A 23,325-nucleotide genomic window follows, 5' to 3' on the forward strand; every position below is an offset into this window, starting at 1 on the left:
CTTTTGCATGCGTAAGAGCACTTTCATGGAACTTTGTGACTTGCTTTCCCCTGCTCTGAAGTGCAAGAATACCAAGATGAGAGCAGCCCTCACAGTTGAGAAGCGAGTGACCATAGAACTGTGGAAGCTTGCAATGTCAGACAGCTACCGATCAGCTGGGCATCAATTTGGAGTGGGCAAATCTACTGTGGGGGCTGCTGTGATCCAAGTAGCCAACGCAATCACTGAGCTGCTGCTATCAAGGGTAGTGACTCTGAGAAATGTGCAGGTCATAGTGGATGGCTTTGCTGCAATGGGATTCTCTAACTGTGGTGGGGTGATAGACGGAACACATATCCCTATCTTGGGACTGGATCACCTTGGCAGCCAGTACATAAACCGCAAGGGGTACTTTTCAATGGTGCTGCAAGCATTGGTGGATCACGAGGGATGCTTCACCGACATCAACGTGGAATGGCCAGGAAAGGTACGTGACGCTCACATCTTCAGGAACTTTGGTCTGTTTGAACAGCTGCAGGAAGGGACTTACTTCCCAGACCAGAAAATTACTGTTGGGGATGTTGAAATGCCTGTAGTTATCCTCGGGGACCCAGCCTACCCCTTAATGCCATGGCTCATGAAGCCATACACGGGCAGCCTCAACAGTAGAAAGGAGCTGTTCAACTATAGGCTGAGCAAATGCAGAATGGTGGTAGAATGTGCATTTGGACATTTAAAAACTGGCGCAATTTACTGACTCGGTTAGACCTTGGCGAAACCAGTATTCCAATTGTTATTGCAGCTTGCTGTGTGCTCCACAATATCTGTGAGAGTAAGAGGAAGACGTTTATGGTGGGGTGGGAGGTTGAGGCAAATCACCTGGCCGTTGATTATGCACAGCCAGACACTAGGGCAATTAAAAGAGCACAGCAGTGCGCGCTGTGCATCAGAGAAGGTTTGAAAACCAGTTTCATGACTGGCCAGGCTATGGTGTGAAAGTTCTGTTTGTTTCTCCTTGATGAAAACCTGCCCCCTTGGTTCACGCTACTTCCTTGTAAGTCACCTTCAATCACCACTTGCAGAGGCAATAAAGTCATTATTGTTTCAAAATCATGCATTCTTTATTAATTAATCACACAAATAGGTAGCCCAGGAGGGGTGGTGGAGGAGGGAAGCACTGCATGGAGTGGGATGGTGGATAAGGGGAGGAGGGAAGGACAAGGTCACACTCCACTTCAAAACTTATTGAATGCCATCCTTCTGTTGCTTGGGCAGTCCTCTGGGGTGGAGTGGTTGGGTGCCCGAAGCACGCCCCCTCCCTCCGTTCTTGGGCATCTGGGTGAGGAGGCTAGGGAACTTGGGGAGGAGGGCAGGCGGTTACACAGGGGCAGCAGCAACAGTCTGTGCTCCTGCTGCCTTTCCTGCAGCTCCACCAGAAGCCAGAGCATATCAGTTTGATCCCCTCAGCATTGCATCCTGCCTCCTCTCATCTTGCTCCCTCCACCTCTTATCATGCTCCCGCCACCTCTCATCTTGCTCGTCCCTCCTGTCCTCGCATTCATTTTCTGCTTTCCTGGACTCTGATATTATTTGCCTCCACGCATTCTGCTGAGCTCTTTCAGTGCAGGAGGACTGCATGAGCTCAGAGAACATTTCATCACGAGTAAGGTTTTTTCACCTTCTTATCTGTGCTAGCCTCTGGGACGGAGATGATAGGGGGAGCGTTGAAACATTTGCAGCTGTGGGAGGTAAAAAAGGGAGAGTAGTATTTAAAAAGACACATTTTAGAGAACAATGGGTAGACTCTTTCATGGTGAACCAAGCTGTTAACATTACACAGCACATGTGTTTTTGTTACAAGGTCACATTTTGCCTCTTATATTGAGGGCCTGCCAGTTTGGTGTGAGAGATCACATACGCAGGGCCGGGCAACAGAATTCAGCTCTCAGGCAGCCATGGTAAGCCACAGTCTTTTGGTTTCTTCAACTTCATAACATGTGGGAATGGTTTCAAACAGCAGCACCCTCCTTTCCCATACCAAGCACCTGCTGGGTTAGCCATTTAAAAGGAGGGGCTGTACTGGCCGCGAATGCATCCCAAGTCTTCAAGGCAAATTAATCATTAAACATACATGCTTTTAAACCATGTATTACATTTACAAAGGTACATCACCAGAGGTGCCTTCACCAGCTTCATGGTCCGTGAGCCCGCGTTGGGAGTGTATTGGCTCCAGGGTGATAAACAGTTCCTGGCTGTTGGGGAGAATGGTTTCTCCGCTTGCATGCTGTGCGCTATCCTCCTCCTCCTCCACCTCCTTATCTTCGTCATTGCCAATATCCTCATCCCTGTTGCATGAGACTCCCCACTTGCAGGTGTCCACGGACAGGGGTGGGGTTGTGGTAGGCCCCCCCCCCACCCAGAACTGCATACAGCTCATCATAGAAGCGGCATGTCTGGGGCTCTGACCTGGAGCGGCCATTTGCCTCTTTGGTTTTTTGGTAGGCTTGCCTCAGCTCCTTAATTTTCACGTGGCACTGCTGCGGGTCCCTGTTGTAGCCTCTGTCCATCATGCCTTGGAGATTTTTTCAAGTATTTTGGCATTTTGACTTTTGGAATGAAGTTCTGATAGCATGGATTCATCTTCCCAGACAGCAAACAGATCCAGTACCTCCCGTTTGGTCCATGCTGGAGCTCTTTTGCAATTCTGGGACTGCATGGTCACCGGTGTTGATGAACTTGCCATGCTGGCCAAATAGGAAATGAACTTCAAAAGTTCCTGGGGCTTTTGCTGTGTACCTGACTAGTGCATCTGAGTTGAAAGTGCTGTAAAGAGCGGTCAAAATGGAGCACTCTGGGATAGCTCCTGGAGGCCAATACCATTGAATTGCATCCACACTACCCCAAATTTGACCCAGTGATGTTGATTTCAGCACTAATCCCCTCGTTGGGGAGGAGTACAGAAATTGATTTTAAGATCCCTTTAAGCTGACAAAAATGGCTTCATCCCGTGGATGGGTGCAGGGTTAAATCGATCTAATGCTGCTAAATTCGACGTAAACTTGTAGTGTAGACCAAGGCCTGGTAGGGTGACCAGATAGCAAGTGTGGAAAATCGGGACAGGTGTGTGTGTGTCTGTGTGTATGTAATAGGAGCCCATATTTAAAAAAGCCCCAAATATTGGGACTGTCCCTATAAAATCGGGATGCCTGGTCACCCTAGGGCCTGGTCAACTTAAGGAAGCTTATGTTGACCTAACCGGGTAGCATAGATCAGGCCACAGTCTTCTGCTGTCAAAGTGCAGAAATTTCTGAGCAGTGAAGCTGCAGGTCTCAGCTGTGTTCAGGAAGGGGTGCTGCAGGCTAGGCTGTCCTTTGGCTGCAATTGTGCTTATAGTCACCAGGGGTCGCTGCTCCTTGGAGATGGGGAACTCTCCTGGAAAGAGTTTAAAATCAGAACACACACATACACACACAGTGGTACTGCCTTTTGCACAGCACAGGAAGCAGAGGTACTGATCCCTTCTAGTCACAAAAGGGATAATTACAGAGAAAAGGTGGGTTAGGTAATATCCTTTACTGGACAAACTTCCAAGCTTACACAGAACTCTTATTCATCAACAAAAGTTGGTCTAATAAAAGATATTACCTCACCCCCGTGTCTCTCTAATATCACAGGGCTGACATAGCTGTAACAACACTGCATAAAAGGGATCATGTTACTTTTGCAAGTGCAAGGGGGGTTTATTACTTGTGTCTGGGTTAAATTCTTGTTTGGGTGATGATTGTCTCCCCTGAAGCTGACACTGGCTACAGCATCCTTCTTCATGTCCTATCTTACACTGTTGCCTAGGCCAGCGGTTCCCAAACTTGTTCTGCCGCTTGTGCAGGGAAAGCCCCTGGTGGACTGGGCCAGTTTGTTTACCTGCCGCATCCGCTGGTTCAGTTGATTGCGGCTCCCAGTGGCCACAGTTTGCTGCTCCAGGCCAATGGGAGCTGCTGGAAGCGGTGGCCAGCACATCCCTCGGCCCGTGCCACTTCCAGCAGCTCCCATGGGCCTGGAGCAGCAAACTGCAGCCACTGGGAGCTGCGATCAGCGGAACCTGGGGACAGGGGAGGTAAACAAACCAGCCCGGCCCACCAGGGGTTTTCCCTGCACAAGCGGCAGAACACTTTGGGAACCACTGGCCTAGTGGTTGCGGAGTGCTGTTAAAGAGCAGCTGCAATACACCAGAGCAGCAGTGGCTGCATTTCAGCAGTGGAAGAAACACTTCCTTTCTACGCAGTGCACAGATAAGCAGGCTCCCTTCAGCATGGATGGTGCTACAGAAGTGTAAGGTACAGTTATAATCACTACTGCTGGACATCAGTTTTAAAAGGGCACAGCCCCACCATCTTTAAGTTGTGTACAGCAATGAGGCTACAGAGGAGAGCTGGAGAAGGGGCAGTATTAGGTCCCTTTAAGCGTTGCAACCACAGGGGGAGGATCTTCTCTGTAGTTCCGGCTGCAGCTATTAGGAAGTGGCTATCTGAGTCCTTCCCTCCTGCTCTCTGCATCAAGCCGACTCAGGGCTCAGTGTGTGCAGCTGTGACTTTGACGCAGCCGTGTGGACTCCTGGAGGTATGTGAGCAGCCGCTGCACAGGTGCCCTCGTGCCTTCTGATCTCCTTTCTCCTTGTGGTTCTTACCTAGCTTCCTTCTTTTAGAAATCTCCCCTTTGTACTGAGTGAGGCTAGTGCTGGGGAGAATGCCAGAGCGAAAGCCTGGCTTGTAGTTTCTGGTGTAAGTACGGGCTGGGTAGGTAGCAGTGGAGTTTCCAACTGTGCCTTAGCCCAGGGGGCCCACAGCTAAGGGGTCCGTTCATTCTCCCTGGCACTGTCAGTCCTTGGCCTGTGTGCTGAGGCTGCAAAGGCAGGGGTCAGATGGGCAGGATGCTGAGTTTTGGTATTTGGACCCGTCCTGCTGGGAATCAGACCAGATCCTAACAAAGAGCTTTTGTGAAGCATGTTGGGATGACTTTGGCCTAATCTGCATTAGAAAAGGTTTGCTGCTACTATAACTATGCCAGCAAACCCTCCTTGCACAGCCCTAGCTTATATTGATGAGAGAGTTCTTTTGCCAGGAGAGTGTATGCCACTGGCACTAATGAAATCAGCTATTCTGGTAAAGTCACTTTTTGCCACTATAACTGATTCTACACTAGGGCTTTTGGTGGAAAAGAAATGTTGTGAAAAAAATCCCACCCCAACTGACATTGCTAGACTGGCAAAAGTTTCTAGTACAGCCAGGAGAGGTGCTAGGGTCCTTCCACGCTCCCAGTCATTGGCGGCAATTCTGTAGTGGGGTCCTTCCACGCTCCCGGTCTTCAGGGCGCTTTGGCGGCGGGTTCCGGAGCGAGTGAAGGACCTGCCGCAGAATTGCCGCCGAAGACCCAGAGCGTGGAAGGACTCCTCGCCGCCGAATTGCCGCCAAGGGTGGCAAAATGCCCCCCCCAAAATCCTGGTGCCCTACGCGACCACCTAGGTCACCTAAATGGAAGCGCCGGCCCTGAATACGGCCCTGGTCAAGGACACATCCAACCAGGGGATGGAATTGGACCAACACCCTAGTGCAGAGAGGCTGTGTCCCTCGTCTCAAGCTGCCTGGCTTCTGGAAACTTAAGGGCCATGTCTGCAGTGAGGGTAAACTGGCATATTTGCTTTATACCAGCAAAAGTTCCAGCCTTACGTGTCTTATTCTAGGGGCAGTTCTACACTAGGGACTTCTGTCCGCACAGCTGTTAGTCAGGGGTGTGAAGAGCTGTGATCTGACATAGCTGGGTTAGGAGAAGTCCCTACGATAGGTGCAGCTATGCCAGCAAAGCTATGCCTTTCCCAGCTTGTTTCACTCATGGAGGTGATTTTATTATACCGGTAACAGCCTTGCCAGTATAGCTACTCCCACACTAAGAGCGCTTTGCTGGTACAGTGTGTCGGTATCCCTATACCAGTAAGCTTTCCTTCTTGTCGCAAGAATACTATAGAATATTTTGTTTGCTGGTAAGTGGGGCTGAACCACTCTCTGACTTCTCAGACTGAAGATATGTCTATACTATGCCAGTGTAACTATGCTGGCATAGCCCACTAGCGCAGACACAGCCTACGCTGACAGGAGTTTCCCATCACTGTAGGAACACCACCTCCCTGGATGACATTGGCTCCATTGACAGAGGCCCTCTTCTGTCAGCCTAGCTGCGTCTATCCTGGGGGTGTTGTTGGTATAGCTATGTTGGTCGGGGTGTGGTTTTTCCATACCCCCCGACCACTGTAGCTATGCCAATATAACTTTTTGGCATGGGGCATGAGCTAAGCCTAAAAGTCCTGGGCTCCTCACGCAAGAGCAACCTCTGCTCTGATATGCTCTTGAATGGGTGGAAAGAGCAAAAGCCTCTGTCTTCCCAGCCCACGCATTGAGCCAGGATGAGGTGGCAGCAATTGGGGGAGCAGCAATGATTGGGGGATCTTGAGAGCAGAGGTAAAAGAGCCTCTGAAATGAATGGAGATTACCATGCTGAGTCAGGTAATCTGATCCCATATCCTATCTCTGACTGGCCAATATCAGCCTTGGCTCTATCAATACCCCTCAAGCCTTACAGGCACTACTCCCTGCTATTCTATTTCTGGGATTTTTTTCATGCAGCAGCTGACATCTCTCATGATCTGCAGCATCTCCTGCCATTCTGCAGAAGCAGCTGATTGAATTCAATTAAATGAGCCTTCATTGGCATGCCAAGCTTTACAGATATTGCCAAGCATCCTACATTGTTCCCAGGGGCATGATAATTTTGCCATGGAGGGCGGGGGGAGAGGATCTATGGTAGAGGAGCCCCTGGTGGATGATGAATAGGGAGCTGTTTCCTTGGAGATGCTAATAAATACAGTGTGAGAGGAGGAGTGTATTCTGTGACAAGGTGGACCAGACTCTGGCAATCTGGCATCAGGTTACAGAGTGACTAAAGTGCTGAAGGAGAAAAGTCAGGGTCTGCCTCTCCTTGCTTACTGTTTCTAGGAGACTGTGTTCCCCTTTTCTTCTAAGGCTCCAGGAGGTAGAAAACGAGATGCCCTCGCTGCTGAAATGGTCTTCTCTGCCAGTGGCAGGTAGGTGTCTGTGTTGCTAACCAAGGGGAATCTGCTGCTGAGATCCAGGTTTGAGTCCCACTCTGGATCTCCTGTGCTTGTGGCCAGCAGGGTTAGCAGGTGCTGCGGAGCAGGAAAGGATTGGGAGAGGGGAATTCCTTTTGTTGCTTTATTGTGAAAGCCCTCCCTTTCCTGGCAGTTAAGGAGCATCACTGGCATGTTGCCCTGGAAGGTGCAGTCGTGCTGATGGTGCTAGCTACCAGAGAGGGCAGCTGCTAGTGACCTAAGGGTGGGGAAATCCCAAAGGAAAGGTCTCTGGGGGTCAGCACTTACCAGAAAGAAACCCCAAAACATCTTGGCAAATAACCTCTGTGATTAAAGAGGGTAAGATCCTGGGTCCAGCTCATCACTCACTGGGGGAGCTGGGATGTGGGAGGAAGAGGAGGGATGTGATTGCAAGGCCGTACATGGGGCAAGGACTAGTGAGAGGCCAGAAGCACGTGGGTCAGGCCCAGGGGTGGAGGTGGCAAACAGTTACTACATAATCACAGGCTGGAGTTTGCTAGGTGACTAACAGCTGGCACCTGTTCTGAGCGCAATGTGATGAGTCTCACAGCACCCTAACTGAGCAATGAGGCTGCAGGGCTTGGGTGAGGTAATTTTGCTGATGTATGTTGTATTTCAGGCATGGTCTCGGAGCTGAAGTTTCCAGTTCCTTGGGGCCACATTGCAGCCAAGGCCTGGGGATCCTCGCAAGGCCATCCCGTAGTCTGTTTGCATGGCTGGCTGGACAATGCCAACACCTTCAACAGACTTATCCCATTGCTCCCTAAAGGTGGGGCAGTTCTTTTATGGTAGAACCTTTGGTTCGCTGCTGGGGGGAGGGAGGCTGCTCTGTGACTTACTGTCACTCCTGCCTCTCTTTCAGATTACTATTACATGGCAATGGATTTTGGGGGCCACGGCCTGTCATCCCACCGGCCCATGGGCTTTCCTTACCACTTCCTGGACTATGTGAGTGAGATCCGCAGGGTGACAGCAGGTGAGCAGGCTGGGAGGACTCGCAGGGCAGGGAGCTTTGTGTTCCTGGCTCCACAGCCAGACAGGACTCCTCTCAAACCCCTGTTCTCCCCCCCTCCCCCACACCACATGACCAGTTATCTCCTGCTTCCTCCTGGCCTCGCCATGATCCATCCTCTGGATAGCCCCCTAGGCCAGACTCCTTCTTGACTTTGGCTTTAGCCAGACTGAGCCCCAGGCTCCCTCAAAGAGCACTTCATCCAGAAAGTGTGCTAGGTTCAGAGGGGGGATAATGCTGCTTACCTGGGCTTCAGGCACCATGGGACCCCAGTCAGGAGCTGAGCCTTGATCACCACAGGAGCCAGACCCCTCAGGAACCAAGGGCTTATCCAGAGCTGCAGGTCCACCAGCACCCAAGAGCAGCACTCCAGGGCCGCCCAGAGGATTCAGGGGACCCCAGGCAAAGCAATTTTGGGGGGCCCCTGTCCATAAAAAAAGTTGCAATACTATAGAATACTATATTCTTGTGGGGGGCCCTGTGGGGCCCAGGGAAAATTGCCCTACTTGCCCCCCCAACGCACCCCCTCTGGGTGGCTCTGCAGCACTCTGCACCCGCAGCCTGGATGAAGAGCCCAATTTCTGACTCTTTTTCCAGAGTGAGAAACATGAAACCAAGTGATAGAAATAAAACCTTGTAAGCGCAGCAGTTAGTGACCTGCTGATGTGTCCAATGGATCTGTGTGCTGCCAGGCTCGCTCCTTCTTACCAACCAGCCCCCAGGCTTCAACGGTCTGCGCTCTGCTCCCCCGCTCAGACCAGTGTTAGAAGAGTCTCTCAATTCTTCCTGTCGAACCTTTCTCTGTGACTCATCAGTGGGTGCATGGAGTCAGTTTTTGTGCTTTACAACAGGGTCAGCCATAAACAAAAGCAGGCCTGACCAGGACTCTGCAAATCCTCCGACCACCTGGTCCAATTTCCTGCCTGGGAATGAAACTGGAAAAGCAGCTGTCCGCTGCTCAGTACCACCATCCATCTCTCCAGAGCCGAAGGAGCGCACACCCCTTTGAAGTGCTGCAGTGCAAACCCTGTCTTGAAGATGCCAGGGCACATTTATAGGAGCAGGATGGATGCAGCTGTAACTTCCAGGCTGATTTCCACAAACCTAAAGGGCTGTTATGAAAATGCATCATGTGATTTAGGAGCCTGGCATGCTGAATTATGCCACACATTTTCATTAAGAGTAATAACAGTCCTTCCCCAGGATCATGGCCCCGTCTGCCCTATTCCCTATGAATGCTCCACAGCAGAGCATTCAGAGGTGTGACTTTCCTACAGTGCAGAATGCAGCCAGGCTCCTTTGTCTAACTGATGGTCCCAAGGACTTGCCCTGAATGGGAACGGCTGTGGCAGGTGAGATCTATGAGCCAGAGGGAACTGCCTGGAATCAGCAAACAGGCAGTGAGAAGCTGAGGCAGGCGGAGGTTGATCCCTGTAGGCCTGGCCTACTAATCCATCCTATTTCCTGACTAGGAAGCAAAACATCAGTGAAGGCTCTCTTTAGGTCCCTGTGTGTAGGAAAGGGGTGAGTGGCAACACATCACTGCTGCTGTATTTAATCCAGTGTTTTATCTGTTGCTTTTTAGCCTTGAAGTGGAGTCGATTTACTCTAATGGGCCACAGTTTGGGTAAGTGACTCTTGTCCCAATGGTAGTTTGACACCAGCAAACATTGGTGAATGATTAACTTGCATCACTTTCTTTTGGCAGAGAATAGACTGCAGTATTTTCTTTTCAAGTGCCAAGCACCCCACCCATTTGATGCAATTATGTGGCTCACACACCATTTGAATTACATACAATCATCTAGCACACCTTTAAAAAGAACTGTGTCTCGGCCTCTTGAGTACAAGAAAAACAGTCCAAATGCAAAGTGGGTTTCAATCAATGCAGTGCTGTCTTCCTGAGTTGGCAGAGAGCCTGAAACAATGGCTCTCAGATGTAATTTCCCAGAACCCTCTTACTTATCTTATCAGGACATTAACTTTAAATCCTAAGGATGACACTTTACATGTCACTAACTCTTTAGTTGCTCATCACTTTGTCAGATAAGATGGGAAATAGAGTGGGTATGGAGTCCATGGGGGAATTGAGACATGGTGCAGGAAAGAAATGGCTTCCTCTCCTCCCTCCTTCTCACTTTTGCTTTGAAGAAAGAAGGGGAGATAAGAAGGGAGGGAGGGAACACAGAGGAAAGCATGGAGGCCTAAAGGTGACCTCTCCCCCTGAGTGATGCTGAATGTAACTAACAGGACTTCCTGATATCCTCACTGTTTCTACATACAGTCCATATTCTATCCTTGATTGCCATTGGTGAGAGAAATGCTGTGAACTGAGAGGATCAAGTACCCCTAAACTTATCCCTTGGGCCACAGACCATAATTAAAAATGTTCCTCTCCCCAGTGGGTTTGACGCCCCAGATCTTATCTGTCCCATCTGTGACCACATCTCCTCGTTCCCAAAACACTGTACCATTTTTGCTGGCAGCTCCCACTAGCCAGGGCTTCCTGCTGAGGCAGACTGGGTGTGATGTCTGAAGGGATCTCCCCCACAGCCAGTATCCCTGCCCTATTTCCTACAGTCCCCCTACTGGGACACTCACTGACCTGTGGCTTGGGATTCAAACCTCAGGTAAGACTGTTGCCTCCTTCTCCTTGTCAAGTGAGCTCCTTTAGGCCAGCCCACCAATACTCACCGGCATCCTCTTGGTAGCTGTCACTCTGGGGAGGATGTTGCCCTGTACAGTGTTTACTGTATATAAGCCAAATGTCGTCCTCTCTCTCACAGGTGGGACTGTTGCAGGAATGGTGAGTACAGCAGCCTTTATTCATGGGGTTGCCTCAGATGGAAGGGTGATGGCCCCTATAGGCTGGGGGAATTAGAGGGCAGCCTGCATGGGACAGAAACAAATTTGTGTCTAAGATGAGAGGAAGCCCCTCCCGATACAGGATGCTTAAGAGAATTGTGTATGTTCTGGGCCAGCTAAGAACATGACCCTTTTCTGTTCCTCCCTCTCACAATATTTCTGCCTCATTCCAGTTCTCCTGCATTTTCCCTGAGATGGTGGATAAGCTGATCCTGGTGGAATCTTATGGCTTCTTCCCAGCTCCTCAGGTTAGATTTTTCCCTTTGACAGACACAGAAGAGAGAGATGACAGGGTAAAGAAAAAACCCTCAGAAGGCTTATTCCTTGTACTGCCACTAGGGGAGCATGTTTCTCAGTGGTCTTCCCTTCTGGAGGGCATGTGCTCATTTCCAGTTGCAGCAGGTAAAGGAACAAGAGGTTGAGAGACGTAAGACAACTAGAACAGTTCCTGTCTCTTCCCCAGGCACAGTGCTGGTCAGAACAGATCTAAATGAACAATAAATATCTGGAGCCACTTGGGGCTTCGGGAATTCATAGTGAAGAAACAATGCCCTTGTTTGTTGTTCATAATCATGTTCCTTAGGGTAGTATCTAAGGGCCAACCAGAAATGGGGCCTCATTGTGCTAGGCACTGGACAAACACAGTAGCAGACCGTCCCAGGGCTGGATGACTCAGGGGACTGATGATAGGACTTTCATTTCTAGTTCAGTGGTTCCAATCTGATCACAGATTCAGTATTGCCAACCCCAAATGTTCAAAAATCATGAGTCACCAAAAACCATGAGGTTGGCTTTAGAATCATGAGATGATGTAAAATAATAGATTTGGTGTTTTATATTCACCTTCTGCTTTCTGAGCTTTTTGGCTGCACCTTGTCACATTTTGAAGCTTTCTCCACAGCCACAAGGACTAGAAACTTATTTTTTCTTTAAGAACAATGACTGAAATCTTCACATAGCCACTTGGCTCCAGGAGCTGGGGCTTAAAGGAAAGCAAGAATTATCAGAAGACTCTTGACAAAACCGTTAGAGTTGGCAACATTTTTTAAACATAGCCTCTCTCTGGGTATGTCTATAGTACAGAGCCTATGTCACCACAGCCACTTAGTGTTAGGCGTAGCATACACCGACAGGAGTTTTTCTTTCCAAGTAGGAAAACCAGCTCCTTAACAACATTAGCTATGTTGATAGAAGCCCTCTTCTATCGACATAGTTGCATCCACACTGGTAGGTTTGTTAGCATAGCTATGCTAATCAGGGGTGTGGTCTTTTTCACACCCTGTAGCTTTGCCAACATCATTTTTATGTGAAGACCAAGCCTCTGTGCACACAATCACTTGCATGCTCAAATTTCACAGTCACTTGTGCCAGGGCAGAACTTGCTTGTTCCAAACCCATTTAGACACAACAGTGAAGTGCAGGTTAATCACAAATGGGTAATCTGAAGGTGTAAATTCTCCACTTTTGTCTATACATGCACAAACTTGTACAGATGGGGATATTCTGAGGCCCTTTGAAAATGTCACCTTAGGGCCATTCCTTTCATGTAGGTCACCAAAATAGTAATCAGAGAGGATTTGATGAATGTCGTTCCAGTTCCTAGTGGGACAGGCGTTCACCCCACACCAATGACCATCACCACTAATTGGCTGTCTTGTTGGCAGGGTCAGGACAAAGGCCCAGGATTAGGTAGGCACAGGAAGCTGAACTCCCCTCTTCCCTCTAGAGATGGGCCATCCAAGTCAGAGGTGAGATATTAAAGAACTTGTAGTATTTCATTTGTAAGAGTAGTGGTGTCTTTGGCAATACTTTGTCCTCCCCTGATTACCACCTCCACTGCTGTGTAGTGCTGCCATTAACCCCTTCCCAGCATCCATGGTTGTTGTTCAGATGAGCTGTACGTAATTGGTAAAGTGCTTTGAGATCCTTGAGGGTGAAAGGTGCTATAGAAACATACAATCACTTCTGTTGCCTGCATCTCTGATTTCTAGGAAAGTGACGCATGGCTGAATTCTAAGAGAAAGGTGATTGAAAGTCTCCTGAGTCTGGAGGAGGACAAGCACCAGCCCCCTAAAGTACGCAGCCCCCAAGAAGCGCTGCAGAGGTGCGTGTCCCCCCCCCCGGCCCCATCTTTGGTCTCTGTGAGAGATGGTGCCACCTCTGCCCTCGCAGAGCTCTTGCCGTAGGTGGGTGTTCTCCTGGACAGAATTAGTAGGGGCAAGAACCATGAGGTGCAGCAGACCCCTTTGTACGTTCCCCTCCCTTCAGAATCAACAATTCATTTTCTTCCAGAATCTGAGCAGGGGCTTGTACCCCATTGCCAGTCCCCTGCCTCCTGTGGGGCTGGAATAGGTTGGCTAATGTACAAGAACTGAACTAGTTAGGTCTTTTCCCTTCCACCCCCTCTCTCTATCATCTTCTCTGTTGATGCCTTCCATCCCCCACTTCTCCAAAACCACATGCTGTCTCTTTCCCAGGCTATTACAAGCCAACAGCCACCTGACAGAGGAGAGTGGGAGGATCTTACTGGAGCGAGGAGCGACTGAGGTGCCGGGAGGTGAGGTGCCTTAGCTGCTTGGGGAAGTGATGGCCAGCTGGCTAGAGAGCCATGCTGACTTTGGGCTTAAAGTGCCACCTGCTCCCTGGCCTAGGCCCAAGGCCTGGGGCAGCCTGGGTGTGAAGAGCCCCTGAGATCTGAATGAGTGACTACATTTGGAAGGTGGACTTCCTGTACCCGACAACTGAGGTCCAAGCTCACCTTTCCCCTCAGGCCAAGGGGCTTAATTCATTTAACACTTGAGTAAAAAGAAGAAATCCCCAATCCATCATTCCTCCCCTTCCCCCTAGATATGACCCTGGGTTAGCTAAAAAGCAGAGGGGGAGCTGGAACCCCAGTGTGAATTCCTACCCTGTGGGGTGTAAATAACTCTCTCTCTCCTTTCTTTCCAGGCCTGGTGTATAACAGAGACATGAGAGCCCTTACGGTGAGTACTGACGTTCTCCCCTGCCCCTTACTCTGATGGGGCCCTTTGTTGAGGGAAAAAACCTTCCCGTTTTAGGTCACATCCCATCTGAGTTCCATTTCCCACCACCTAAAGCCCAGGCCATAGGTGCTGGAACTAGGGGTATGGTTTCCATCATATCCAGGGTTTACAGTTTGGTTCAATGGCTCTCAGCTCCCCCACTCTACAAATTGTTCCAGCGCCCCTGCCCCAGGCTTGTTCAGTGCCTCCCCCGCCCTCCCCGGCTGCAAGTCTTAAGTTATATAAATGGCAGAGCTTCCTCTGGGAGACTGTTTTACACTCTAATAGGTTGAATTGACCATACAGCTTTGAAGCCCCACTGCAGTTAATGGGATTTCCTAAGCAGAGCAAGTTAAACCCTTTCAGATCATCCTGAACAAGTCCTCTCCCTCCCTATCCTAATTCCGGGGAGAGTGGGAGGGTGCTTAGGGGCAGCTTTTCAGCTTGTTTCCCTTCTGTGGGGTTGCCTTGGAAGAAGAGTGGGGGCAGGAGTTGGGGTGATCAGATATCTACATCTTGTCCGACTGTCCTACCTTTAAACGAGTCAGGTCTGCCCTACACTACAGACCTATATCGGAATAACTACGTCACTCAGGGTGTGAAAACTCCACATCCCTGAGCAACGCAGTTATACCACGCTAATCCCCCACCCCATAGACAGCACTGTCTCCTGCCGATGTAGCTCCCGCCTCTCAGGAGATGGATTGACTAAACTGATGAGAGCTCTTTCCTGTCAGCTCAGAATGTCTTCAGCAAAGTGCTGACATAGCATTTTAAGTGTGGACTTGCGCTCAGTCCTCATTTTGTCAGCCCTAAGGTAGGGACTCAAGCAAGAGATTCAGCCAGCCTTCTTTTAGGGGAGGCTTTCTAAAACCTTTCTCTACTAACAACTTTGTGTGAATGGGGTAACTCTAGTCATGTGATCTCTCAGCATCACTCTGGGGGCTGCAGAGCCTTGTGTGTCAGACACCCACTAGAAATGCTCAGACCTGAGACTGTTCTCATTCTTGAACGTATTACAACACTTGGCTTTGATGTATTGGTGTTGTTGCAATTTTGAAACCCTATGGGTAGAAAGAGGTGCCTTGTTTCATAGCTCTAGACACCTTGTTGCCCTAATAAGATCACAAGGGTTTTTCACTTATCACGGTGGGCCTGCAGCTTGGATAGAGCTGTCTGAGCCAGCTTTAATCCAGCTAGCACAGCAAAAAAACAGCAGTGAAGAGACGGCAGCACAGACCCCAGCATGGGCTAGGGCGCAAGTACATACCTAGGGTCTAGACAGGCTTGTACAGCCTGCGCCACTGTGTCGCCCACATCTTCACTGCATTTTTAGCCATGCTAGTTAGATTAAAGCTAGTGTGCATGTCTGTATGTGCTCATCCCTGTGATTGCAGTCTACACTGCAACACTCTGCTGCTCTGATAAGTCCCATCCAGGCCCCAGAATAGCCCATAGGATGTAGTGTCAAATGTCAGATTCCAGGCCAACCAGTGAGGGCATTGCCTCCCAACCCCGCCCCCCATGGAATTTCTGTGGATGTCTGTGTCTCCATTTGTCTTTGCATCTGCAGCACAATCAAGACTCCCTGACTCTGGAGCAGTGTGTGAGCTGCTTGAACAAAATCCAGGCCAGTGTCCTAATGATCATGTGAGTGATGCACAAGCATAGCCAATACCTATCGTCTGCCCCTTTCCCTGTGCCTTTGCCCAGGGTGGGTGGTGCATTGGAGGGCAGGTATGAATAAAAGCCCTTTCCATGTGTGGAAGGTAGAGTTAAGGATTTAATACTGACAGGAATTAAATAAGCTTGGTGTATAACCGCTCCGGGAAACACAGCCAAACACAAACAAAGTTAGCCCCCTGCTCAGCTTTCGACAGGGCGGTAGTGCCACTTCCAGCAGCAAGCCCCGTTCCCCTTCCACGGGTTCCTTCACTTAACCCATGGCAGGTGCGTGTTCACCTACAGAAAAGGGTATGGACACCGGTTCTCTCTTGCTCACTGCTACCTCATAACTAAGGCTACGTTTTAGTCATGGGTGTTTTTAATAAAAGTCATGGACAGGTCTCGGGGAGTAAACAAAAATTCACAGCCCACGATCTATCCATAACTTTTACTATATACCTCTAACTAAAACTTGGGCCCGGGGGCCTCTGAGGGGGGGCACAGGGTCCAGGGGCACCGTGAGTGCTGGGGAAGGTGGCCTGGGACCCCTGCTGATGCTGGGGGAGGGGGCGGGCAGCGGCATGCAGCCTGGGTCCCCTGCTAGTGTTGGGGGGAGGGTTGGCGGGTCTCACAGGCTCCCTACCAGGCTCCATGTGTCCTTGCATCTCCTAGGTGGGGAAGCGGTCAGGGGGCTCAGTGCGCTGCTCCCACCACAAGCGCTGGCTGCGCAGCTCCCATTGACCGGGAACCGCAACCAATGGTAGCTGCGGGGGCAGGGCCTGTGGGCATGGGCAGTGCACAGAGCCCCCTGGCCCCTCTGCTTAGGAGCTGCAAGGCCATGCCAGTGGGAGCCGGGGACCCTCTGATCCTGAGGTAAGTGCCACCCACACCTCCCAACCCCCTGCCCCTAGCGCCCTCCCACACACCCAAACTACTGCTGCTGGCCCAGGGGCTGTGAGCACCAGCTACTGCAGAAGTCATGGAAAGTCATGGAATCCGGAAGAAGCTGAGTCAAGGAGCCCTTCACAACTGGTTAGCGCTGCTGGATGCTCAGGGAGGAAGAGTCTCTAGGCTGGCAGACAGAACCCCCAGTGCAGTATTCATGCTTCTTCTGATCATCTACCCCATGGGAAGCCTCCACTCCCCAGCCCATGCAAGGGGCTGCCACCATCCCGCCTGTTAAAGGTGGGTTTTCTTATCCTTTGTCCCCAGGCTCAGGCTTTCTTCCCCTTCTGCAGGATTCTCCTCCCTTTCTTGGAGACTCAGGCTCACTGGGTCTTTCAAAGCTTGTATCTGTGGACTTGTGTGCACAGGCTCCCAAGGGGTCACTAATGTGTGCCCTATGCTGTAACCTTTCTTACCCTGCTCAGAAGTGGAAGAGGGGAGAGAAATACTTGTAGTGGAGCTCTCATGGTGGAAAGACCCATTGTAAAACAGTTCTCAATTCCTGCTGAGTGTATGTTTCACTCCCACCTGCTGCTCGCTTGCTTCTCCTCTCAACCCAACCCAACCCAACTCCCAATTCACCCTGGCACCGCATGAGTGGGCTGGAATAACAGTGGGAGAAGCCTGATTGTAAAAGAGCAGGTGCGTATGTGAAATGACCAAAGATTCTAAAATGGCTGAATAGGAGAGCTGCTTTCCAGAGTCTGCCTTTAAGAAGAAAAATAAGCACACAGCTCTCATCCAGTCTGGATTGCATGCATCCTAGAGCATTATGGCAATAAACTATCAAATTTACTCTAGGCACTACTGTCATATAAATACTAATAGTTTCAAAATAGTAGGGGAAAAGTGTGTTTCTCTTTTCTTATCCTTCTATGGGGATCTCTTTCATAGGGCGAGGTGGCACTAAACACAGCAAGGCAGACACAAAGTGGAGGTTGATTAAGTTAAATAACACTACTGGGCCCTACGCTAATAGCAGTTAGCCACCCCAGATGAGAGAAGGGTGGCAGTGCATTTCTCAGGTTAGGTCACATACACAGACATCTAAGGCTGGTACAATAACTGCTAAGGTGCCCCCGTGATGGCTTATTGCTGTAATCAATGGTAACATCTCACAAGGGAGGCTTTTGGAGAGGAGCTGGTGTTAAATTAAACACAGATGTAGAACAGCACATTGAAGACCTAGCACTGCTCCCCGTGAAGTGTATGGCAGAGATATTCATGTCACTGGCAGCCGAATTGGGCCCTAAATGTATAGATTATACTGTACCAACTAACAGGGAGGGAAGATGAGGCAACTTAAGGAGGAGACACTAAGGAGTTAGTTCAGAAGTGGATCTCATTGTAAGAATACCTACCTCTTTTGTAACGCCCTCTTCATCAGTAGATCTTAAATGCTTTACGAAGGAATTTAGTATCATAATATCAAGAAACGTGTGAAGGTCTTTAAAACTCCGCCTTTAACTACTTCTCATTGTCTAATTCTTTCTTCACTAGTGATGCTAGCCTGGCTTACCCATTTCTCCACTCCTCCCAGAGTTGGAAAACCCATCCCCAAAACTAATCTAAACCCATTACCACTGCCTCCCCCAAAGCCCTTCTCAACTGCCCACTTTTATCACAGCTCCTCCACGAAGAGGCAGCAGGGCATAAATTGATGATCATTTAAATAAGGCAAAACAAGTACATTATAAACATTATATTCCCCTGCTCACTTCTGTATGTTGCTCCTCTTCTTAAAGGACAAGATCTGCAGGGCTGATGTCATGTCCGCTTAACCTGTCTCTAATCCTGATTGGGACCTTAGAGCACCTCTATAAAATAAAACCCCACTGGAAGTTGTGGGGAAAATGGAGGAGAAACTAACTGCAGAGCTGGCTTAGCCTCCATCTGTTACAGAAATAGAACCATAGGCACTTTTACTTTAGGAGAACATGTTCTTAAGTGTCTAGCTGTTTCTTCTGGATCCAGTCAGGGCCAGCTCCAGCTTTTTTGCCGCCCCAAGCAGCGAAGGAAAAAAAAAAAGTAAAACCTGATTGAGCTGCTGCCAAACTGCTGCCGAAGGGGAAGAGTGAAGAACCCACCGCCTCTTTCTATTGGCTGCCCCAGGCACCTGCTTCCTTAGCTGGTGCCTGGAGCCGGTTCTGGATCTAGTAGAAACAAACATTTTTTGGAGACATCTTGAAAATGTGGGGAGGGAGAGGACTTGTAATCGCACATTGCACCACCGTGTGGAAGAAATGCAGTGTTACAGCCTCCCATAAAAGTTAAAATTGGGAAACTGCAACATACTTGTTTGTGGAGTTTGTTTTGTTCTCTCATTTGTCTGTTTTAGCACTTCCTGAGTGGCTGCTCTTGTAGCCCCTCGTACCCTACTGCCCAGAGGAGGCTAATGCCAGGGATTGTTTAATGGCTAAAACCAAACATACATGTTCAAAGGGGGAGGAGGAAAGCCACCAGGGAGAGATGGAGGGGCTGGTTGGGTGAAAGCACCAAAGAAGCTGGTTTTCAGACCCTAGGCAAAGCTGTCCTGGTCTTGGCTCTCCTAAGAACTTGACATTCACAGAACTGAGCCCTGGAAAGGGTAATTTCCTGAGCTTATGCACCATGATCAATCCACTCTTTCAGCAAAGGCTTTGATAGATAATGGACCCCTGAGTGTGGTCCTTCCTCCTCTCACTCAACTAAGTGAGTCTAACCCTTGGTGTCCACAACAGAGTCATATAGTCCAGTCCCAGCCTACACATATTTGACTCTGGAAAGCAAGATGAGCTAGTTCAATTTCTCTGTGTCTGTGTCTGGTCTCACCTCTCAGGGAAGGAGAGCAGCTAAGATCTGTGGCAATGTGGCCCAAGATACAGTGTGTTACATGGGACTTTGTGATTGTTTTCTAGAGCACAGGATGGAATTTTTAATCCTGAAGCTGAAAACGTGAACCGGTACTTTGTGAAGCCCCTGCGGGAAGCATTCCAGTCCAACCTGAAGGTGAGAGCAAGCACCAGCCAGACATGCCCAGTCACTGCGGGTTTGTGCACACAGGGAAATAGCAATTATTTCAAAATAAGCATCCACCTGGGGAGTTCTACTGGACTAGCTTTAGTGACTTAAGTTCACACCCTTCATCATTCTGGTTGTCTCCTTTACTTGAAGCATTAGGCTGCCCCACTTAGCAACTGCTAGGCCAAGTCCTTCTCCACTTCCAGTTATCTCAGCAGTCTGATGCTTCAAATGAAGGAGATCGCCTGCCCCCCTCAGAGGTTGCATCAGACAATTTGCCACCCTAGGCACTACATCAGTGCTCTGCCTACCCTGCATTTACACTTCCGTAACATAGGCAGAGCCAGGTTTGTACAAATTTTGATGAGGCCAATGGAGCAAAGCCCCCAGCAGAGGCATAAGGGGCAAAGCCTCCCCCATGCTGGGGACTTGTGGTGGGGCAGAGGGGGAAACCCCCAAGTAGGCACAAAAATTGAAAATAAAGGCACAAGGGAAAGTCTGGTCCACACGTATTGGATAAAACCGTGGGACTAAGCCTGATTAAAGCCCTGGCCTGGGTGGGTGGGTAAGTGACCCCGCCCCAGCCCAGGGTCTGATATAAAGATGTATAGGACCTAAAGGACTCCTTTAAAATAGCACCCATATTTCAAGGGGGACACCCCATGCACAGACAGGAGTGACTCGCCACAACTTCCTGACTGACTCCCCTTTCAGGGCCACAGTCCAGCAAGTAAAGCAGTGTGCTCCTCCATAAATAGGCTGTCCTGGAAGGACCCCCACACTGGGATCCCCCATCCTGAGGAACCAGCAGCCCTGTGTTAGGGATCTAGCTGAGACTTGTGGCATAGGGGGTCCATCCGTCCGTCCTCCCCCAAGCAAACCCTTCTGGGTGTCAATCCAAAGGGGAACCCTACGATGCAGGGGGAGTTGCACCAGGCCAGTGGGGACTCCTGACATGAAGGTGGGGCAGTGGGGGCATGCAATACATGGGTGGAACAATGTGGGGAATAATATAGGGAGACTGGATGAGTGGGACTGGGGGGTGGGGGGGGGGGGGACAAGACCTGGGAGTGTGTGAAGACCAGGATACAGAGGAGACAAATGGGGTGTGGCGGGAGGTAGGAAAACAGGGCAAGGAAGCAGCTCCTGGGGCAGGTGGAGAGTGGAGAGAGTAAGACATGGTGGGGTGGGGCAGACCCCAGGGGGTAGGGAGGACTAGGGAAAGGGACAGACCCCAGGGGATCAGGGGCGTGGAAATTGGAAGGACTGCAGAAGTGGGGGGAGGGAAGCCCTGACCCTTCGGGACCCCTTGATGGAGCCTCTAGTCTGAAGCCCCTACCTCCCCCCCAATCCTACCCTCCTAGCTGCCAATCCTGAGGCCCTTGGGTGATGGGTCCATCCTGCCTCCCAGACAAGCCACGGTGGCCTTTCAGCAGCCAGTAGGTGAGGGATCAGGAGATGATCATGGTATGAAGCAGAGTGGGACCCAGATGCCAGCCAGGCCAGGCTGTGGCATGCTCCATCCCAGCCAGGTTTTAAAAGTGTTGGGGGAGGGGGCAATGGCCCTTTGGCCTCTGTCTCCAATGCCTATGGGGGCAGATAAGGTGGGATAGATAGGAGGCAGGATGCCAGGTGGAAGATGGGCTAGCTGCACAGGAGGGAGATCAGGGGCAGGAAGGCTAGGATGGGGGTGGGGGAAGAGTTAGGATATAGAAAACAGGGGCAGTATCCCAGTGTGGCAGGGGTATCTGGGGTTGGAGAAGGACACCAGGGATAGAAAGGAACTGGAGACTAGGACAGGAGGGACAGGCTGGGGGTGCCACATACCTGCCACTAGGGGGCTCCTCATTCTCTGGCTCATCCAGGGGGAGGCCACCAGGGGCTAAGCTGAGCCCTCCAGCTACATGGTCCCTGCCTCACATGCTAACGTGCCAGGGTGCCACTGACATGCATTAACAGTTTGTTAATACGCTTTGATCTAGTCCTCTTTGAAACCAGACTAGATCAAAGCACTTTAAGGAACCATTAATGGATGCAGGATCCACACAGACAGCCCATACTACCGCAGCTAGTGTGGGGCAGAGTAGGCCCCAGTGTACCATGAATCTGCTGCCCTGGGCAGCTGCCTTTTTTGCCTGTCCCTACTGCAGCCTCTGTCTCCATGCTCAGTACTGCTCATTGCAGAACATGTCTGCCTGCCTAGCTCAGTTGATCATTTTATGACCTTGCAGGATGAGGTGAGATTATGCTTATTTGCATGTCTACAGCATCTGTTGATGAAGTTATCCCACTCTTCAAGAAAAATATTTAGCCCTAGCATTTAGCTTGATGACTTCCTGTTGCAGTGAACTCCACAGACTGCATGGAGAAGTACTTCCTCCAGTTCACGCCTCCCTGTTCTCTCTCCCTCTAGCACTTCCAGTTTGCTGAGGTGATGGGGAATCATTTTGTCCACCTGAATGAGCCTGAAGCAGTGGCTGGGCTCATCAACATCTTCCTGAAAAGGGACCAGAGCTCCAAAGCCAGGCTGTAGCCTGGATTCCTGCATCAGGGCTTGGCTACCAGCTTTTCATGGCAGACAGCAGCAGTAACAAAAGAGGACAAGGAGCTTAATAGCCTCACATGCGAGACAAGACAGCACCATTACCTGGCTGGGCCCTGAAGTTTTGCTCATTACATGATTTTCATCCCTCTCTTGAGCCCAGTGGCTTGGAATGGCAAAAGAACCTGTCTCAGCAAACAGGCACACAGGACTCTCAAGGAAGAGCTGTTAAAATGGAGACAGGGAGGAGTCCCACCTCATACCTCCACTTTACATGTTACAACAGCAGCTTCTGGATTTAAGGCCCACTTCCCTGTTAACCCTGGTGCAGTTTCATCAGCAGGAAGCAAACCCCCTTGCTTCATTCTGGTGATGTGCTGCCTTAGAAGAGACTGGGAGGGGTAAGCCAGGCAATTCCCTACCACCCACAGCTTATAATAGATATGTTTATATATGCATGAGAAGTGAGTTCTTTGATACTGTATGACATTTCACCTCTCTTGACCCAGTACCTGCCTCCTATAACAATTCTGCATCTCTAGTTTCATTGAGCATTTTAGCCAGGAGTGACATGAATTTATTCTGGCACCAGTAGGTGCACAGTGCAGGTTCTGCTCCTTAGCAGGTTACAGGAGACTCGGCATCCAAGGAGAGTACAGCATTTGAGCAAAAAGCCACAATCTGGTATTAGGAGGGGAGTAGAGGGTGGCATTGCTTGAGGGAGACAGACAACCCTGTAGGAATACACAGCTTCACAGCTGGACTATGAACAGCAGCCATTGTGACACATTTTCTAGTGTCTACTCAAAGCAATCAGTTCGCTTGTAAAGGACACCAGAGGCAATCAAAAGAGGTCACACTCTTCCCATGTGCTAAACAAGCAATAGCCTAGCTGCCATCACTGTAATAAAGGGGGCCACTTACTCCAAAAGAGAGCTGGACTGTTAAAACAGATTCACCCTTATTTGAGAGAAAGGGAATGAGAGGGTTGTGGGGAGAATCATGGGCCTGCGGGGATTCCCTCCCCCGGCCAAAGCGCTACAGACAGGCCCCCGCGAGCACCATCCTTGCAGTCAGAAACACAGGACACTGCCTTCTTGTGAATGTACTGAAACAG

At 50.1% G+C, this 23,325-nt stretch overlaps 1 protein-coding gene across 3 annotated transcripts; it reads left to right on the plus strand.

Annotated features, from left to right (window-relative positions):
* Positions 1-4,491: 4,491 nt before the first annotated feature.
* Positions 4,492-22,664, plus strand: SERHL2 (serine hydrolase like 2). Of its 3 annotated transcripts, none has more exons than XM_030547810.1 (14): positions 4,492-4,596; positions 7,023-7,111; positions 7,776-7,925; positions 8,019-8,132; positions 9,754-9,795; positions 10,955-10,974; positions 11,207-11,281; positions 12,698-12,781; positions 13,025-13,137; positions 13,511-13,590; positions 13,983-14,017; positions 15,630-15,706; positions 19,564-19,654; positions 22,080-22,664. In XM_030547810.1, exons 2-14 carry the CDS (start codon positions 7,072-7,074, stop codon positions 22,197-22,199), a joined length of 1,041 nt encoding a protein of 346 aa, XP_030403670.1. In that variant the 5' UTR covers positions 4,492-4,596; positions 7,023-7,071; the 3' UTR covers positions 22,200-22,664. The 3 variants fall into 3 exon arrangements, with proteins under 3 accessions (XP_030403670.1, XP_030403680.1, XP_030403689.1); XM_030547820.1 differs by having other exon boundaries at positions 7,051-7,111; XM_030547829.1 differs by lacking the exon at positions 12,698-12,781 and having other exon boundaries at positions 7,050-7,111.
* The last annotated feature ends 661 nt before the right edge of the window (positions 22,665-23,325 follow it).

This window comes from Gopherus evgoodei, chromosome 1, assembly GCF_007399415.2.
Source record: "Gopherus evgoodei ecotype Sinaloan lineage chromosome 1, rGopEvg1_v1.p, whole genome shotgun sequence".
NCBI lineage: Eukaryota > Metazoa > Chordata > Testudines > Testudinidae > Gopherus > Gopherus evgoodei.

What these genes read in the sequence shown, in the direction of transcription:
- SERHL2 (XM_030547810.1), top strand. Translation starts at nt 7,072, where the DNA reads ATGCCCTCGCTGCTGAAATGGTCTTCTCTGCCAGTGGCAG. An exon ending in GTCTTCTCTGCCAGTGGCAG is followed by an intron (nt 7,112 to 7,775) that starts GTAGGTGTCTGT and finishes GTTGTATTTCAG; the next exon opens with GCATGGTCTCGGAGCTGAAG. An exon ending in GTGGGACTGTTGCAGGAATG is followed by an intron (nt 10,975 to 11,206) that starts GTGAGTACAGCA and finishes GCCTCATTCCAG; the next exon opens with TTCTCCTGCATTTTCCCTGA.